Consider the following 19,490-nt stretch of genomic DNA (forward strand, 5'->3'; position numbering starts at 1 on the left):
GGGAAACAGCTGGGCTGAGCTGTTTCCGTGACTCCCATAGCAGTGAATGGGAGTAACAAACAGCGTAGCACAGCGAGCTAGGCCGTTTCTGGCACACGGGCGATACGGAAACAGCACAGGTCGCTGTGCGACGCTGTACCCCTTCACTTCTATGGGAGTTATGGAAAAAGCGAAGCTCAGCGAGCTTGGCTGTTTTTGTAACTCAAAACCACCTAATCAGGAGGCGGCCTTAAAGCAGTGGGAGCCGAGCAGGGTAGAATGGGGTTTAGGGGGCCCCGTTCTAGAAATAGGTGCGGGTCCCAGATGAAAAACCTGCAACTATCGGACATTTATGGATCCTGTGGCTGCCAGAATTGTCCAAGATGGGAAAACCTCTTGATGTGTGATTGATTGAGAAAGGTTAAACCTGATGGACCGGTGTCTTTTTTTTCAACATATGTAACTACACTATATGGACAAAAGAATTGGGACACCTACAGGAGCTTTTATGATCTTTTATTCTAAAACCATAGGCATTTATATGGAGGTGGTCCCCCATTTGCAGCTAAAACACCTAACAATCTTTTGGGAAGGCTTTCTAGGAGACTTAGGGGTTTATCTGGAAATTTTTGCCCAACCATCCAGAAAAGAGTGCGCGTGTGTGTGTGTAGTTGGGGAGGGTTAGAGCCAGTTCACTCGAAGTGTAAATACCGCAGATTCTCCACAACAGAATTGATAACGTAAAATCCACAGCATAAAACTGTAGCAGCAAAGTGGATGAGATAGAACATATCTCATCCACATGCTGCGTAGATAGTGAGCGGAGGAACTGCTCAGTAATTGACATGCGGTGCAGTTTTATTCCGCATCAGTTGCTGTGGGTTTTCCCCATTGAATTCAATAGGGAGGTAAAACCCACAACAAATAGCAGTTAATGCGTTAAAAAAAACAAAACAAAAAAACGAAACAACTTATGCTTACCCAGAAGTTTGTGTTCTTCCTCCAGGCCAGCCTCCTCGGATGAGTTTTCATCCCATGTGACCGCCACTGCAGCCAAATCACAGGCTGCAGCGGTCTCCTGGGTTGAAGGATTCAGCAGTTGCTCAGCAGTTTTCCACAGCAGACATTGCGGGCAAAGAACTGCACCACAGTTTGGTGCGGTTTTTCACCTGAAATTCCCTGCGGCCACCGGGGTGGATAACAGATACCGCAGCCTGGTACCAAATGATCCGCAGCCCGGTGGTTGGGGATCACTTCTTTACACCACTGTATCCCATGCATGGCATTGAAAGGCCTGTATGCAGATGCTCAGTCATGGAAACCCATGGCATGAAGCTCTCAGGGCTCAGATTTTGTGCGGATGTTAAAGAGGCTGTCACCAGATTATAAATTCCTTATATTGTACATGATGTGATCGGCGCTGTAATGTAGATTACAGCAGTGTTTTTTTATTTAGAAAAACGATCATTTTTGACAGAGTTATGACCTATATTAGCTTTATGCTAATGAGTTTAGTTAATGAGCTAATATAGGTCATAACTCCGTCAAAAATGATCGTTTTTCTAAATAAAAAAACACTGCTGTAATTTGCATTACAGCGCCGATCATATCATGTACAATATAGGCTACCTCCTTTATATCAGGGTCACTAGGGTTATGCCTAGTTTCCCCTACCTTTATCTTGTATTAACTTTAGTTAACCCCTTAAAGGGAATGTGTCGCTTTTTTTTTTAGTTAAACAGTTAATGTATAGGTGATTAAACATTGTTCTAATTTTTTCACGAGTCAGGAAATATTATAAATTAGATTCGAATTTATAATATTTCCCAGCGCTGGTCACTAGATGGAGCAATTCCCAAAATTGCAGCATTGCATGTGGTAAAGCAACCACATTGCTTTATGCTGCAAAATTTGAGAAAACTCCCTCGCTCTAGTGAGCTCACAGAATCCCCCCTCCTTTATCCTGGCTAGTGCCGGGAGAAACGAGGGGATTGAACGGTCAAACCTCCTACACTGTGTGTCGCCATTTTTTGAGCTAACACACAGTGTAGTAGGTTTACATACAGTAGTAATCACACACTAAAACACGTAAATACACAGACTTAACTTACCTGCTCCAGTCGCCGCCGCTCCCTCCGGTCCGTCTGCTACCTCCGCTCCAAGTGCACAAGTCCGGAAGCCGCGACCGGAAGTAGTAATCTTACTGTCCGGCCGCGACTTCCGGTCCACAAGAAGATGGCGCCGGACGTCGCACAGTTCTATTTGGACTGTGTGGGAGCGGCGCATGCGCCGTTCCCACACAGGCGGCGTACAGCATAGTGGATGGAATGGGCCCCGTTCGCATTCACTATTGGACTGTATGTGCCGTATTCCATGTCTGTATGTGTCGTTAATCGACACATACAGAGAAGGAAAAAAAAATGGCAGCCCCCATGGACAAGAAAAAGTGAAAAAATAAAAAAAAGTAAAACACAAACACAAATAAATAAAAAAATGTTTAATGAAACAATAAAAGCAAATTGGTGTAAAAAAATGTTTTTTCCGTGACACTGGTCCTTTAACGACCGGCGTATAGTGTTTTTACGTCGGCCGTTCAGGGTAGTTCTTCTGAAGCGCCGCCTTTTCACGTCAGCAATTCAGAAGAACTTCCCCCGCATCGTGTGGGGTGCTGCTGAAGCCCGGGCTGTTAGTAACAGCCTCGGGCTTCAGGGCAACGATCGGAGACCACTAGCAGCCCCTCAGATGCGGCGCTCAATAGCGAGCGCCGCATCTGACTGATTTTAGAGGGAGGGGGCTCCCTCTAACCCCACTGGCATCCACGTGTGAACAACGGGGCGCCGATGGGTTCTATGGCAACCTGGGTCTGCCTTTAGTAATTGCCTGTTAGGCCATGCCGGAGGCATGACCTAACAGGTGCCTGTCAGTTTTACACTGACCGGCAATAATACACTGCAATACAGAAGTATTGCAGTGTATTATAATAGCGATCAAAAGTTTGCACAGTAAAGTCCCCCAGAGGGACTAAACACAAAAGTAAAAAAAAAGTTAAATAAAGTTTGAAATAAATAAATGTCCCAAGTAAAAAAATTAAATAAAACCCCCCACTTTTTCCCCTTACAAAATACTTCATTATGAAAAAAAGTAAAAGGTTACTCATATTTGGTATCACCGCGTCTGTAACGAACCCAACTATAAAACTATTAAATTATTTAACCCACACGGTTGAACGACGTAAAATATAGAATAAAAAAAACGCCAGAATTGCTGTTTTCTGTTCATCCGGCCTTCAAAAGAATTTAATCAAACCGTCGCATCTACTCCAAAATGGTACCAATAAAAACTAAGTCGTCCCGCAAAAAATAAGCCGTCATACAGCTGCATCGGTTAAAAAATAAAAACGTTAAGGCTCTTAATATGGTGACACAAAAGCAAATAATTTTGAAAAAAAAGGAAGTAAAACGTAAAAAAAAATCCATAGAAATTTGGTATCGCCGCAATCGTAATGACCCACTGAATAAAGTTATTATGTTATTTGTACCCCAAAATGGTGCGATTATAAAACTTGTCCCACAAAAAAAAAAAAGGTCCTTTACAGCTATGTAGACGCAAAAATAAAAAACTTTATAGATTTTTGAATGAGACGATGGAAAAACTTAAAAAATTGCTCGGTCATGAAGGTTTAAAAGACCTTTGATATTAAGGGGTTAAGGTAATTTCGTTAATTGTTTTGCTACTAAGTGTATACGACTACATAGTAAATAAAGGTATATTTCAGCATTCATGCTTTCTCCTGTGGCCCACCCCCAACTTTCCCTATACACTCAGGATATTAAATACGAGGGGAAATCTGTAAACCAGGGAAGGAAAAGTGTTACCAGGGAAAGGGGTTATGGGGAGAAAGGGTAGGAAAGAGGAGAGAGAAAGGAAAGATACTTAGCGGTGCATGAGGTAAAGAGGTCTGTTGGTGTCTGGTGAGCAGGAAGTGAGTGCTGTAGGTGTCTGGTGAGCAGGAGACAGGAGCAAGAGTGATCAGCATGCTTGTTGACCCTCTTATACCTTGTCCGTGCACATCTGTATGACATCACATGCTCATGCACGTGCAAGTGGGGGGGGGGGGGCATGGCTCCCCCCATGGAACCTCATTACCTGGCATGGACTGGGGGGGCAAGCAGTGAGAATGCATTGGATGTGACCACTGTCTCACCCCCCCCCCCCCCCCCCCACGGAGGGAAGAGATAGTCCCCTAGAGATAGAAAACACATCCCTTTACAGCCCACACAGATAGTGCCCAGAGTCCCCTCTGGCCTGTGACTCCACTCCACGAGTAACCCCTTGACGTCTCTGTCCATATATGGATAGTGACGTCGGGGGCTTCCGTCAAGAGCGGGGTCTGGCCGCCGGGGAATCTGATCCTGCAGGTAGCTACAGCGGCGCCCTATTCCGGGGGGGTGCATATGGACAGTGACGTCAAGGGCTTTCCCAAGACAGGAATTCCCGGACAGAGATCTTGCGATGCTCTGGCCGGGAACTCCATAGCTGAAAGGGACTTCCCCGGGCTCAGCGTTCAAAGTAGCGCTGTGTGCGGGAAGTCCTCTGCCAGGATCAGTTAAAAAACTGTCCGTGTGAATACACCCATTGAACTTCAATGTTCTGAAACGGCCGTGTGACGGCAGTTATAAAAACGGCCATCACACTGCTGTTTTTCACTGTCGTGTGAATGTAGCCTTACTTTACTTTTCGAATTAATTTCTAGATGGCTTGTTCCTAAAAAAGAGAAAAAAACAAATTAAGTGTCGAAATTACCCTTTTTGGCATAGTGTTGGCAGCTGTGATCTTCATCTTTTTGGTTGGGATATGGGAAAATTCCAGCATATCATCATCAGCTATATCTTGTCGAGAAGAGACCTATTGATAGACAGAAATGTGAATAACCAGTTTACATTATCATCCTGGGTGAGAATTTGACCATCAATATAAGCTGGTTTCTAAAAGAAATTGTATTTCGAGCAGAGATTGTAATTTACTGACATTGCAGCCTCATAAACAAGGACCAGCGAAGAAACTCAAAAACCAGTCCGTGCGTAATCTGATAAGTATTTATCACAGAAGTAGATACATTGTATTCACTGGACAAGTGCATAAGTGGAGTTAAAAAAGAAAGTGGAGTTAGAGGCTCTGTCACCAGATTTTGCAACCCCTATCTGCTATTGCAGCAGATCGGCGCTGCAATGTAGATTACAGTAACGTTTTTATTTTTAAAAAACGAGCATTTTTCGCCAAGTTATGACCATTTTTGTATTTATGCAAATGAGGCTTGCAAAAGTCCAAGTGGGCGTGTTTAAAGTAAAAGTCCAAGTGGGCGTGTATTATGTGCGTACATCGGGGCGTTTTTAATACTTTTACTAGCTGGGCGTTCTGACGAGAAGTATCATCCACTTCTCTTCAGAACGCCCAGCTTCTGGTAGCGCAGACACACAGCGTGTTCTCGAGAGATCACGCTGTGACGTCACTCACTTCCTGCCCCAGGTCCTGCATCGTGTCGGACGAGCGAGGACACATCGGCACCAGAGGCTACATTTGATTCTGCAGCAGCATCGGCGTTTGCAGGTAAGTCGATGTAGCTACTTACCTGCAAACACTGATGCTGCTGCAGAATCAAATGTAGCCTCTGGTGCCGATGTGGCCGACACGATGCAGGACCTGGGGCAGGAAGTGAGTGACGACACAGCGTGATCTCTCGAGAACACGCTGTGTCTGCACTGCCAGAAGCTAGGCGTTCTGAAGAGAAGTGGATGATACTTCTCGTCAGAACACCCAGCTAGTAAAAGTAGTAAACACACCCAGATGTAACACACATAATACACGCCCAGTTGTACTTTTACTGTAAACACGCCCGGTTGTACTTTTGCAAGCCTCATTTGCATAAATACAAAAATGGTCATAACTTGGCCAAAAATGCTCGTTTTTTAAAAATAAAAACTTTACTCTTATCTACATTGCAGCGCCGATCTGCTGCAATAGCAGATAGGGGTTGCAAAATCTGTTGACAGAGCCTCTAAAAAAAAAAAAAAGTGGAGTTGCTGTTGTGTGTGATTCTGTTAACAGATTGAGTGTTTGCACACAAAAAACGACCTCGCTATTTTCAATTTGCAGCTTGTGTTTCAACTACTGATACAATTTAAATCCTTCCCAACCGCCCACTGTCTTTACGGCAGGCGGTGCAGGTCCCCAGTCTACGACGACGTCTTTTGGCGCCGCTGTAGATCAGGCTGGTGAGCGCTCATCCTCTAAGCAGGAGCTGTAACGAACAGCTCCTGATTTCAGAGGAGCCTCCTGAACATAGCTGGGGTCGGAAACATGCAGACCCCAGCTGTTTAACACTTTGATTGCCACGGTCCGTGACCACGGCATGATCAAAGGGAATACCCCTCTTTGATCGCATCACAGGGACTACAGGTGATCCGATCAAAGACCGGGGAATCCCTCTGCAGTCAGCCCTGGGGACCTACAAAGGACCCCAGGGCTGTCCGTTCCGTTTGCTTGCTGTTCGGGCACACCATGTGCTGTCCTAATAGCCTGTGTCATAGTGACACAGTGTAATGTATTAGCATACAGTAGTATGCTAATACATTAGTAAAAAATAAAAGTAAAATAAAAAGTTATCCCTTAATCATTAAGTCCAAAAAAGTCATTTTGTATAAAATATATTTTATTGCCCCCACATTACATAAAAACAAAAAACCTACACATATTAGGTATCTACACAACCGTAATAACCTGAATTTATTTAATGGGTTATTTAGCGTGAAACGAACAGTATAAAAAAAATAAAGAAAAACCATGGCGAGAATCGCTTTTTCCTATATTCACTCCGTTAAAAAAAAAAAATAAAAAAAAATTGACACCCAAACTACAGGAAAAAAAAAATAATACTATTTCTCTCGCATAAAACAAGGCCTCATACAGCCAGATCAACAAAAAAATAAAAACGTTATGGCTGCTGAAAGACAGAGGCAAAAACAGAAAAAATGAGCTGGTCATTAAAAGGAACAGTGCCACGAAAAAAAATTTTTTTTTACATCAGTTTGATTTTAGTGTTTTATTAAAAACTTTTCTATTTGTGTGTTTGTGTTTTACTTTTTTTTATTTTCGAACTTTTTCTTCCCTATGGGGGCTGCCATTTTTTTTCCATTTCTGTATGTGTCGATTAACGACACATACAGACATGGAATACGGCAGCTACAGTCCCATAGTGAATGCGAACGGGGCCCGTTCCATCCACTATGCTGTACGCCGTCTGTGTGGGAACGGCGCATGCGCCGCTCCCACACAGTCCAAGTTGAACTGTGCGCCGTCCGGCGCCATTTTCCTGTAGACCGGAAGTCGCGGCCGGACAGTAAGATTACTACTTTCGGTCGCGGCTTCCGGACTTGTGCACTTGGAGCGGCGGTAGCAGACGGACCGGAGGGAGCGGCGGCGACTGGAGCAGGTAAGTTAAGTCTGTGTATGTACGTGTTTTAGTGTGTGATTACTACTGTATGTAAACCTACTACACTGTGTGTTAGCTCAAAAAATGGCGACACACAGTGTAGGAGGTTTGACCGTTCAATCCCCTCGTTTCTCCCGGCACTAGCCAGGATAAAGGAGGGGGGGATTCTGAGAGCTCACTAGAGCGAGTGAGTTTTCTCAAATTTTGCAGCATAAAGCAATGTGGTTGCTTTACCACATGCAATGCTGCAATTTTTGGAATTGCTCCATCTAGTGACCAGCACTGGGAAATATTATAAATTAGAATCTAAATTTAGAATATTTCCTGACTCGTGAAAAAAATTAAAACAATGTTTAATCACCTATACACTAATTGTTTAACTAAATAAAAAAAAAAAATCTTTCTAGCGTCACATTCCCTTTAAGGTCTTTTCAGGCCCGGGGTTAAAACCCTTTTTTTCTGCTGTGCACTAAATAAAAAACACTGCTGTAATCTACATTACAGCGCCAATCACATCATGTACAAGATAGGCCACTTATAATCTGGTGACAAGCAGCTTTAAACGCATGGCTTAAAGGAAGGGTGGCACGAAAAAAAAAAAATTTTTAGATCAATTTGCTTTTAGGGTTTTATTTAAAAAAAATGTATTTGTGTTTGTGTTCTGTTTTATTTTTTCTAACTTTTTCTTCACTATGGGGGCTGCCATTTTTATTTTTCATCTCTGTATGTGTCGATTAACGACACATACAGAGATGGAATACGGCACATACATCCCCATAGAGAATGCGAACGGGAGCCGTTCGCATTCACTATGGTGTACGCCATATCTGTGTGGGAACGGCGCATGCGCCGCTCCCACACAGTCCAAATGGAAGGTCTTCAGCCGAGCGACATCTAGCGCCATTTTCTTGTGGACCGGAAGCCGCGGCCGGACATTAAGATGACTACTTCCGGTCACGACTTCTGGACATTTGTTCTGAAGCAAGCACTAGGAGCGGAGGGAGCAGACAGACCGGAGGGAGCGGCGGCGGCAGGAGCAGGTAAGTTATTTCTGTGTATGTACGTGTTTTAGTGTGTGATTACCACTGTATGTAAACCTACTACACTGTATTCGCTCAAAAAATGGCGGCACACAGTGTAGGAGGTTTGTACATTCAATCCCCTCCTTTCTCCCGGCACTAGCCAGGATAAGGGAGGGGGGATTCTGTGAGCTCAGTAGAGCGTGTGTGTTTATTCCAAATTTGCAGCATAAAGCAATGTGGTTGCTTTACCACATGCCACTGCTGCAATTTTGGGAATTGCTCCCTCTAGTGACCAGCACAGGGAAATGTTATAAATTAGAGTCTAACTTATAATATTTCCTGACTTGTGAAAAAATGTAAAAAAATTCTAACAATGTCTAATCATGTATACACTAACTAACTAACTAAAAAAAAAAAAAAAAGTCTTGGTGTAGAGGAGAAGGCTTTGGGTTCCTTGAGCACTGGGCTGACTTTTCGTTGGGGTACAAACTGTATTCTGCAGATGATTTGCACCTAAATGAAAGGGGGTCCGCTGTGCTGGGGGAGAGAATTCTAGCTGGGGTGGCGGAGTATTTATACTAGGGCTGAGGTCAATGTAGAAAATGAAGGAGGTAGTCAGGTTAGAGAGGGGTCAGACTATATTGGTGGGGGAGAAATAGACTGTGGGGAGAGGATTGGACAACAGGATAAGGAGATCCTCTGGTTACAAAACATTGTAGCTAAATATGCCCACAAAATTTCAAAAATAAATAAATATCACATTTGGGAAAAAATGTGAAATATTGGAAGGCAAGTTAAAGTTTATGGCCACAAAAATTGTCCAGATAAGGAATCAGGAGGATGTCCCTCGTCCTGATGTACGAAGTCATCTCTGCAATCAACTTGGTAAAGGCCCTTGGAGCTTGTTAAATGTTAAACGGAATGTGTTGCTAGCAAAAAATTTTTTTTTTAGTTAAAGAGGCTCTGTCACCAGATTTTGCAGCCCCTATCTGCTATTGCAGCAGATCGGCGCTGCAATGTAGATTACAGTAACGTTTTTATTTTTTAAAAACGAGCATTTTTGGCCAAGTTATGACCATTTTCGTATTTATGCAAATGAGGCTTGCAAATGTACAACTGGGCGTGTTGAAAAGTAAAAGTACAACTGGGCGTGTATTATGTGCGTACATCGGGGCGTGTTTACTACTATTACTAGCTGGGCGTTGTGTATAGAAGTGTCATCCACTTCTCTTCACAACGCCCAGCTTCTGGCAGTGCAGCACTGTGACGTCACTCACAGGTCCTGCATCGTGTCGGCACCAGAGGCTACACTTGATTCTGCAGCAGCATCAGCATTTGCAGGTAAGTAGCTACATCGACTTACCTGCAAACACCGATGCTGCTGCAGAATCATCTGTAGCCTCTGGTGCCGACACGATGCAGGACCTGTGAGTGACGTCACAGATCTGCACTGCCAGAAGCTGGGCGTTGTGAAGAGAAGTGGATGACACTTCTATACACAACACCCAGCTAGTAAAAGTAGTAAACACGCCCCGATGTACGCACATAATACACGCCCACTTGGACTTTTACTGTAAACACGCCCAGTTGTACTTTTGCAAGCCTCATTTGCATAAATACGAAAATGGTCATAACTTGGCCAAAAATGCTCGTTTTTTAAAAATAAAAACGTTACTGTAATCTACATTGCAGCGCCTATCTGCTGCAATAGCAGATAGGGGCTGCAAAATCTGGTGACAGAGCCTCTTTAAACAATTAGTGTGTAGGCGATTAAACATTGTTCTAATTTTTTTTATTTTTTTCACGAGTCAGGAAATATTATAAATTAGATTCGAATTTATAACATTTCCCAGTGCTGGTCACTAGATGGAGCAATTCCCAAAATTGCAGCATTGCATGTGGTAAAGCAACCACATTGCTTTATGCTGCAAAATTGGGAAAAACTCACTCGCTCTAGTAAGCTCTCAGAATCCCCCCCTCTTTTATCCTGGCTGGTGCCGGGAGAAACGAGGGGATTGAACGGTCAAACCTCCTACACTGTGTGTCGCCATTTTTTGAGCTAACACACAGTGTAGTAGGTTTACATACAGTAGTAAACACACACTGAAACACGAACATACATAGAAATCACTTACCTGCTCCAGTCGCCGCCGCTCCCTCCGGTCCGTCCGCTCCGTCTGCTGCCGCTGCTCCAAGTGCACAAGTCCGGAAGCCGCGGCCGGAAGTAGTAATCTTACTGTCCGGCCGCAACTTCCGGTCCACAGAAAAATGGCGCCGGACGGCACACAGTTCAACTTGGACTGTGTGGGAGCGGCGCATGCGCCGTTCCCACACAGACGGCGTACACCATAGTGGCTGGAACGGGCCCCGTTCGACTTCACTATGGGACTGTAGCTGCCGTATTCCATGTCTGTATGTGCCGTTAATCGACACATACAGAAATGGAAACAAAAATGGCAGCCCCCATAGGGAAGAAAAAGTAAAAAAATTAAAAAAAGTAACACAAATAAATCTAAACGTTTTTAATAAAACACTAACATCAAACTGATATAAAAAAAAAATTTTTGGTGACACTTCCTTTAATATAAGTGTTTTTTCACATTTTTAGGGATTTGTCTACTCATAATAAAAATGTAAAACATGGAATTAAACTAATCTAGAAAATTAAAGCATCATAAATCTTGTAAAAAAAAAAGTTAAAATAGTTAGGATATTCAAAGCGGTTGCAAAGATATTATCGTTTAAAGAAGTTCACATCAGAAATGGAAAGTTTTACCTGGACACGGGCATCAACGACCCTTGGTCACGAAAGGGTTAATTAAAAAATAAAAATAAAAAATACTTGGTAGAGACTCCTATGCCTGCTCCGGACACTAAGCTAAAACGGAATAGCTCAGTGTGTGTAGGCAGGGTATATTTCTGTTGGTATGTGCCTCGAATGTAACACACAGCACCTATGGCAATATGTGGAGTTCCTGTTTGAATGTTAATCCAGATTGCTACTTCGAATCAGGAGAAAAAAAATATATAATTTTTAGGGAAGATTAGTTTAGTTAACCCCTTAATGACCAAGCCAGATTTGTCAAATCTGGTATGTCTGACTTTATCAGAGAATAACTCTGCGAAAGTTTTGAATATCCAAGTAATTCTGACATTGTTTTTTCGTCACATGTTGTACTTTATTTTAGTGGTAAAAGTAGACTGATACGATCTGCGGAATTAAAAAAATAGAAAAATTAATGAAATTTTGTAAAAATTATAATTTTTCCCTATTTTTAACTGCAATGTCACATATGTACATACATACTGTACAATTTTTTTTTATTAAATATATATTTCCATCTCTTTACTCTATTTTGGCAGCACTTTTGAAGAAAAAAATAATAATTTTTGAGCAATTTAGAAGACCTACAAATTTAGTAATAATTTTATAAATTTTGAAGTACATTTTGTTTTCCTGCACCAAGCCAGGTTTTCAGAGGCTCATAGGTCTCAGTGATGGAAACCCCCACAACTGACCCCATTTTGAAAACTACACCCCTTAAGGTATTTATTAAGGGGTGTTGTAAGTATTTTGACCTCAGTTTTTTTTGTAAGAATTCATGAAAAAGCAGGCGTAAAAAATTATTTTTTTCATAAAAGTATCACTTTGAAGATTGATTTCTGTGTAAAGCGACCATGAGAAAGAAGAAACACACCCCAAAATCTATCACCCTGTTTCTCCTGTTTTTAAAAATGCCCCCATTGTGACCCTAATGCATAGCCTGGACACACGGCAGGGCCCGAAAGAGAAGGAGCACACGGAGGCTTTCAGGACTAATTTTGCTTGAAAACATTTTAGGCCCCACTGTATATTTGGAGAGGTTTTGAACTACCAGAATGATAGAAACTCCCCATTAACGACCCCATTTAGAAAACTACACCCCTTAAGGTATTTATCTAGGGGTGTAGAGATACAACGCAAAAATTTAAAAAGGAGGAATGGGAATTCTCAGATAAATATGGATATATATTTTTTAGGCAAATTTTAAATACATTTTCAAATGAAGTGATGGAAAAATATATCTGTGTAAAACGGCTGCTGTGTTAGAAATATATTGCATTCTTATCTTGGGGGGGCCGTACAGAAGAAAAGCGATGCTATTTTCTAATAAGGGAGGCATGTGCCTAGAAATGCATTTGACTGTCGATATGACTGTCTTGCTAACAAAGCAGTTTGTCCCATATTTGTTTCATTCTGAAGCCGTTGACATCATTCTGGTCTGATGTGTAACAAATAATAGCGGAAAAAATAATCTGTACTGGAGTGAAGGGCAATATATACAAATGGAGGAAAATGTATCCAACTATGTTGCAAACGCGAGTCTGTTCACTAGATAGAAGAACACCTGCAGGGCTGTCAAGACAAGCTTTTTTTTTTCAGTGACTGGTTGTACAACGTCTCTTTAGCTCCATCAATCCTTATATGAGGGACGAATGTGCCAAGTGACGCGGTACACCATAACAGGCCCCTGCCCGGCAAGGTAGGAACCGATATGTGCACAAAACAACCAATCACCTACAGAATATATAGAGGGGCAGTGTCCATCTATAGGAACAGTAAAGGATCACCAATCCCCAAAATGAGGTCAGTATTTCCAGAAGTATTGTCGGGTGTACTACGTCCAGTAAGAACCCGAACAAAACTAACAAAGCCCATGGTGTATTGATAAGGAACAGCTCGATTATTAGAGATCCTCAAAAAATAAATAAAGATCATGCCCATATCACGGTGCAGAAATATGAATGTAACAGCCGTATGTGGCAGGACATAGTAATAAGAGCAGTCAAAATAAAAAAAATTGTGGTAAAATAGCCAGACCAGCAGGAGCACCCCCTTAGTTTTACTGCCTTTAATAAGGAGACACTGGAGGGAGAAGTATTCGAGGTGCCCCTTAGGCTGGTGGGTGAGAGAGGGACTGATACTCATGTCCTGTCCCACTTGTCTCGAGAACACGCTGTGTCTGCACTGCCAGAAGCTGGGCGTTGTGAAGAGAAGTGGATGATACTTCTCGTCACAACGCCCAGCTAGTAAAAGAAGTAAAAACGCCCCGATGTACGCACATAATACACGCCCAGTTGTACTTTAGAAAGCCTAATTTACATAAATATAAAAATGGTCATAACTTGGCCAAAAATGCTCGTTTAAAAAAAACAAAAAAAAAAACGTTACTCTTATCTCCATTGCAGCGCCGATCTGCTGCAATAGGAGATAGGGGGTTGCAAAATCTGGTGACAGAGCCTCTTTAACGAAGCTGCCAGTTGAGGACCTGTGAGACGTCTATTTCTCAAACTAAAGACTCTAATGTACTTGTCTTGTTGCTCAGTTGTGCAGCGGGGCCTCCCACTTCTCTTTCTACTCTGGTTAGAGCCTGTTTGTGCGGTCCTCTGAAGGGAGTAGTACACACCGTTGTAAGAAATCTTCAGTTTCTTGGCAATTTCTCGCATGGAATAGCCTTCATTTCTAAGAACAAGAATAGACTGTCGAGTTTCACATGAAAGCTCTCTCTTTCTAGCCATTTTGAGAGTTTAATCGAACCCACAATTGTAATGCTCCAGATTCTCAACTTAGCTCAAAGGAAAGTCAGTTTTATAGCTCCTCTAAACAGCAAAACTGTTTACAGCGGTGCTAACATAATTGCACAAGGGTTTTCAAATGTTTTCTAATCATCCATTAGCCTTCTAACACAGTTAGCAAACACAATGTACCATTAGAACACTGGAGTGATGGTTGCTGGAAATGGGCCTCTATACACCTATGTAGATATTGCATTAAAAACCAGACGTTTGCAGCTAGAATAGTCATTTAGCACATTAACAATGTATAGAGTGTATTTCTGATTAATTTAATGTTATCTTCATTGAAAAAAACTGTGCTTTTCTTGCAAAAATAAGGATATTTCTAAGTGACCCTAAACTTTTGAACGGTAGGGTAGTTCTTTTTTTAACCGTACTAACGATACATAAATTGGCGGACATACAGTATGAATCAATAAAAAAACTTTGATGATGGACCTATTAGTTATGTTTCCAGAAAAGTCACTATAAGGAATTTGAAATTCCTGGCGCTGCTGTACCTGAATCACGCCCGCTTGTATACTGTTGAAGTTCAAGAATACAATCTCGTTGTCAGATAAAATAGCTCCAATGGTGGAGCTTCACACTTCGGTCAGTTCAGTATCTAGTGTAATCGCTTTTTTTGTTTTACATGTAATTCATTTTAATAATTTGGTAGCAAAATATATCATACGGCTCATACATTTTTAGACGTAGCAGCCAAAGACACCATGCAGAATTAGTTATGGAGGATAGCTCCCTATCTTGTGCTAAGGTGAAGAAGTGTGTTTGAACTAGGTGATGGAATGCTAAAAAACAAAAAAAGGTGGTGAGCACAGCACTAGAGATTGTTAGATTGCTAATGGAAAGCTGGAGGGAGAAATTAGGCTTTTTACATTAGTTGTTGGACACTTGTAGAATACGCAGACGCTTAAGGGGTTGAGTGGGCCTTAATATTGATGGTATTTGCCTAAAATATGCCATCAATGTGCAACTGGTGGCGTCTGATAGCTGGGATCAATTACAACTACCACTCATCAATGGTCTCCACCGAGTGAAGCAGCTCAGCACCATATACATCAGATACAGCTTATGTATGGATAAGCCGAGGCACTGTGTCTAGTAAAACTATAAAGTTAATCCCTTTGATCATGCGATTACTAGCCAGCAGTCACATCTCAATCGCATATTGATGGCTCAATTTCAGCTATTATTGAGGTCACAACTACCAGCAAGAAGTTTAAAGAGACTCGGTCACCACATTATAAGTGCCCTGTCTCCTATATAAGGAGATCGGCGCTATAATGTAGGTGACAGCAGTGCTTTTTATTTAAAAAAAAGATCTGTTTTCACCACTTTATTAGCGATTTTAGATTTGCTAATGAGTTGCTTAATGCCCAAGTGGGCGTATTTTTACTTTAGACCAAGTGGGCGTTGTACAGAGGAGTGTATGACGCGGACCAATCAGCATCATGCACTCCTCTCCATTCATTTATTCAGCGCATAGGGATCCTGTAAGATCGCCATGTGCTGTCTTATACTAACACATTAACAATACTGAAGTGTTTAGACAGTGAATAGACATTCCAAGGGATGTCTATTCACAATCCCTGCACTTCGTTACTCTGTCTGTGGTAGTTACAGCAGAGGAAGCGTAATCTCGTAACCTGTCATCTACAGCGTAATCTCGCGAGAATACGCTTCCTCTGCTGTAACTACCACAGACAAAGTAACGAAGTGCAGAGATTGTGAATAGACATCCCGTGGAATGTCTATTCACTCTCTAAACACTTCAGTATTGTTAATGTGTAAGAATAAGACCGCACATAGCGATCTAAAAGGATCCCTATGCGCTGCCTAAATGAATGGAGAGAAGTGCATGATGCTGATAAAGTGGTGAAAACAGATAGTTTTTTAAATAAAAAGCACTGCTGTCATCTAGATTATAGCGCCCATGTCCTTATGTAGGAGATAGGGCACTTATAATGTGGTGACAGAGACTCTTTAAAGGCTATGTAGACCTTGAAAGCATATATATATATATATATATATATATATATATATATATTTTTTTTTTTTTTCTAAATCACTGTTTTATTTTTCACTTTTGGAGATACAGATTCCACGTATCCTGCATACATAGAAGCTGTGTCTTGCAGTCACAGCCAAATCAGTCAGGTCAACAGGACTGACTGTTTCAGCGAATGCTGGTCCTGCATGTCTCTGATACGCAGGATCCAGTTATTATCAATGACATCTAAGTTCATGAACTTACAGGAGATCGATAACAGCAGGATCAGCGCTCGCCGAAGCCATCAGTCCCGCTAACCTGACGAATTCAGCTGTGACCACAAGATACAGCTTCTATGTATCCAGGATACATACAAGCTCCATCTTTAAATGTAGAGAAGTGTGACAGCAGAGGATGCAGCCAGGAGAGCAGGCAGTTTGGTTGCCTAGCGCTTGTGCAAAGCGCAGAAGGGGCTTCCAGTGAAACTGGAACTACCCTTCGAATTAGATATTTGCTTGAAGTGAAATCGCAGGTTTCTATGACTGGCACACATAGAAACAACAAATAGAACGACAGAAAAGAACAAACAGGCCCACCCAGAATGTGTGAGTGTGAATCACTTTTTGAAATGGACATCCCATATTTTAATTCTTAACATTTGACAATAGAAATATGTCTGCCCCAAGTATTCTTGAATGCCTAAACCGTGCACGTCCCCACCCCAACTGCTGGAATCTGTTACATTGGCCTATTACCCTTTCTGAAAATAAGTATTTCCTTGTGTTACATTTCAGCCTTCTAATTTTAATGCGTACCCCCACACAATGTTTCTCTTACGCGGAAATAGTCATGGACGACTAGCAACAATCACAACAATTCCTGCCATGACGAAAGACTTGATTGTTGAACAAGTTCCCACCATAGCGAAAAATTACAGTGGCAGTGACTTTTCTAACTATTTTACGTTGACCACTGCGTGATCAAAAGTCACAGCGGACTATGAACAAAACAAAACACAAACTGTATTCATTTTAAAGCATTAACCCACCAAAAACCCAAACATAGGAAAGCGGTGGGTGCGCACGCCTACTCACAGAAGTTAAACTGACAAAATTACCTGTTTCCCAGGTTGGTGGTTGACAACATTTATTCGCATTCCTTTAACAGGGTTAGTTAGACCTGAAGAAAATGTCTCAGGTTGTGAGATCTGAAAGAGGAGGAAAGCATTGGTTATAAGCGGTCACAAGTTTCTATATATATTAGAAGCGAATATAAATAACAAAAGGTAACTTTATTTTTTTGCATGTATTTACTGTTAAAGCGGCTCTGTCACCAGTTTATAAGTGCTTTATCTTCTACCTAATCTAATAGGCGCTTTAATGTAAATAACAGTTGTTTTTTTTAAAACGTTTATTTTTGACCAAGTTATGATAATTTTTTGTTTTGTGCTAATTTGTTCTAAATGCCCAACTGGGCGTGTTTCTACTTTTCACCAAGTGGGTGTTGTAAAGAGAAGTGTATGATGCTGACCAATCAGAATCATACACTTCTCTTCATTCATGCCCAGCTTATTTCACAGCACAGCGTGATCACGCTGTGACGGGACTTCCTCTCGCAGCTCCTTGACCGGAGTGATGGAAGAGTCAACAGACATTGCCTCCAGCTGTGCCAGGACGTTTATCCGAATCCGCAGCGGCTGGAGGCGGTGTCTGTTCAGTCTTCCATGACTCCGGTGAAGGACCTGTGGGAGGAAGTCCCTTCACAGCATGATCTCGCGAGATCACGCTGTGCAGTAAAACAATCTGGGAAGAGAAGTATACGACCCTGATTGGTCAGCGTCATACACTTTTCTTTACAACGCCAACTTGGTGAAAAGTTAAAAAAAACGCCAAGTTGGGCATTAAAAAAAAATTTGCATAAAACGAAAAATGATCATAACTTGGTCAAAAATAAAACGTTTTAAAAAAAAACTATTATCTTTATTAAAGCGCCTATCAGATTAGGTAGAAGATAGAGCAGTTATAAACTGGTGACAGAGCCTATTTAAAAGGGTATTCCAACAACTCTCATTGGTGGCTTATTGACAGAATAGGGCACCCCTCGGTCCTATGCATCAGTAGAGCTTTCAGAGGTCAGACTCCAGCAGACATACCATAGTGATAAGCTATCAATCTTAGTTGTCAGGAAAAGAAGGCGCTAACATTTTGTTAAACTAATTTTGACTATTGAACATTTTCACCTTTCAATGAATAACACTAGTAAAATGCTACACACTTTCTGGTCTTCACAGTGTACATGGGGGAAACAAAATAAATGTTAAAGGGGTAGTCCCATCTCTGACATTTATGGTATATCCACAGGATATGCCACAAATCTGGGACCCGCACCTATCTCTAGAACAGGGCTCCCTGACCTTCGTCCTAGCTTTTGACGCTGGGCCCACGTGGTCACCGGGTTTTCCGGAAAGAAGCTGAGCACGTTTTGCTATACGTTTTCCAGAAACTATCATAGAAGTGAATGGGAGTTACGCTGTTTCCGAAACTCAGGAGCCAAAGAAACAGCGCAGTCCGTCATGCTGAACTGTTTCCGCAAGTCACATTCACTTCTATGGGAGTCCCAGAAACAGAATAGCAAAACTTGCTGATCTCTTTACGGAAAACCGGCCACCTCATCGCACAGTGGCTGGAGACAAGCAGCAGAAGCGAAGACAATTGTCAGGAAGCCCCATTTTAAAGAAAGGTGCAGGTACGAGAGTAGGACCCACATCTATCGGACATTTATGGAATATCCTGTGGCTACCCCTTTAACTGAAGACATTGTAATGAAATAACAGTGTAATCTCCTTTGTTGTAGCACCACTTGCCTGAATGGTCTTGGTAATTTTTATGGCGGAGGACCCTTGTGCCACAGGTGGGCTAATAGTTACGGCTGGCGCACTTCTCCTAAAGCTTAGCTTTTCACGAGCGTCCATGACTTTAGTAGATTTTCCTCCAACATTGACCTGCTGCTTTCTAGAATTCAGCATTTGACGAGCATCTTGCACTTTACCCATTATTCGGAAACGTGCATCTTTGGCAACCAATTTTTCACGGGCATCTTTTATCCCTAGCTTCAAACGGGCATCCGTTACTCCTATCTTCTGACGAGCATCAAACGTTCTCTGGAAATTAGTGGTTGGTATACGACTAATCGGTGTAGATTGGACCCTGGATCGCATACCTCCCATAGTCCCCCTATTATTGACCCTAGAAAGGAAGAAGAGACCAGACGCATTGAATGTAATCCTTAAAGAGGCTCTGTCACCATATAATAAATGCTCTATCTCCTACATAATCGGATCGGCGCTGTAATTAGATAACAGCAGTGGTTTTTATTTCGAAAAACGATCATTTTT

The 19,490-nt window shown here is 42.0% G+C and overlaps 1 protein-coding gene across 1 annotated transcript in view; it reads right to left on the reverse strand.

Annotated features, from left to right (window-relative positions):
• Positions 1 to 19,490, reverse strand: part of POLDIP3 (DNA polymerase delta interacting protein 3) — a 78,724-nt gene that overhangs the window by 53,834 nt on the left and 5,400 nt on the right. The window contains exons 2-4 of the mRNA XM_075833546.1: positions 18,960 to 19,341; positions 17,214 to 17,303; positions 4,783 to 4,884 (exon numbers count right to left, since the gene is read on the reverse strand). Coding sequence (XP_075689661.1) covers positions 4,783 to 4,884; positions 17,214 to 17,303; positions 18,960 to 19,341 — 574 coding nt within the window. The remainder of the gene's footprint in view (positions 1 to 4,782; positions 4,885 to 17,213; positions 17,304 to 18,959; positions 19,342 to 19,490) is intronic.

This window comes from Rhinoderma darwinii, chromosome 7, assembly GCF_050947455.1.
Source record: "Rhinoderma darwinii isolate aRhiDar2 chromosome 7, aRhiDar2.hap1, whole genome shotgun sequence".
Lineage (NCBI taxonomy): Eukaryota > Metazoa > Chordata > Amphibia > Anura > Rhinodermatidae > Rhinoderma > Rhinoderma darwinii.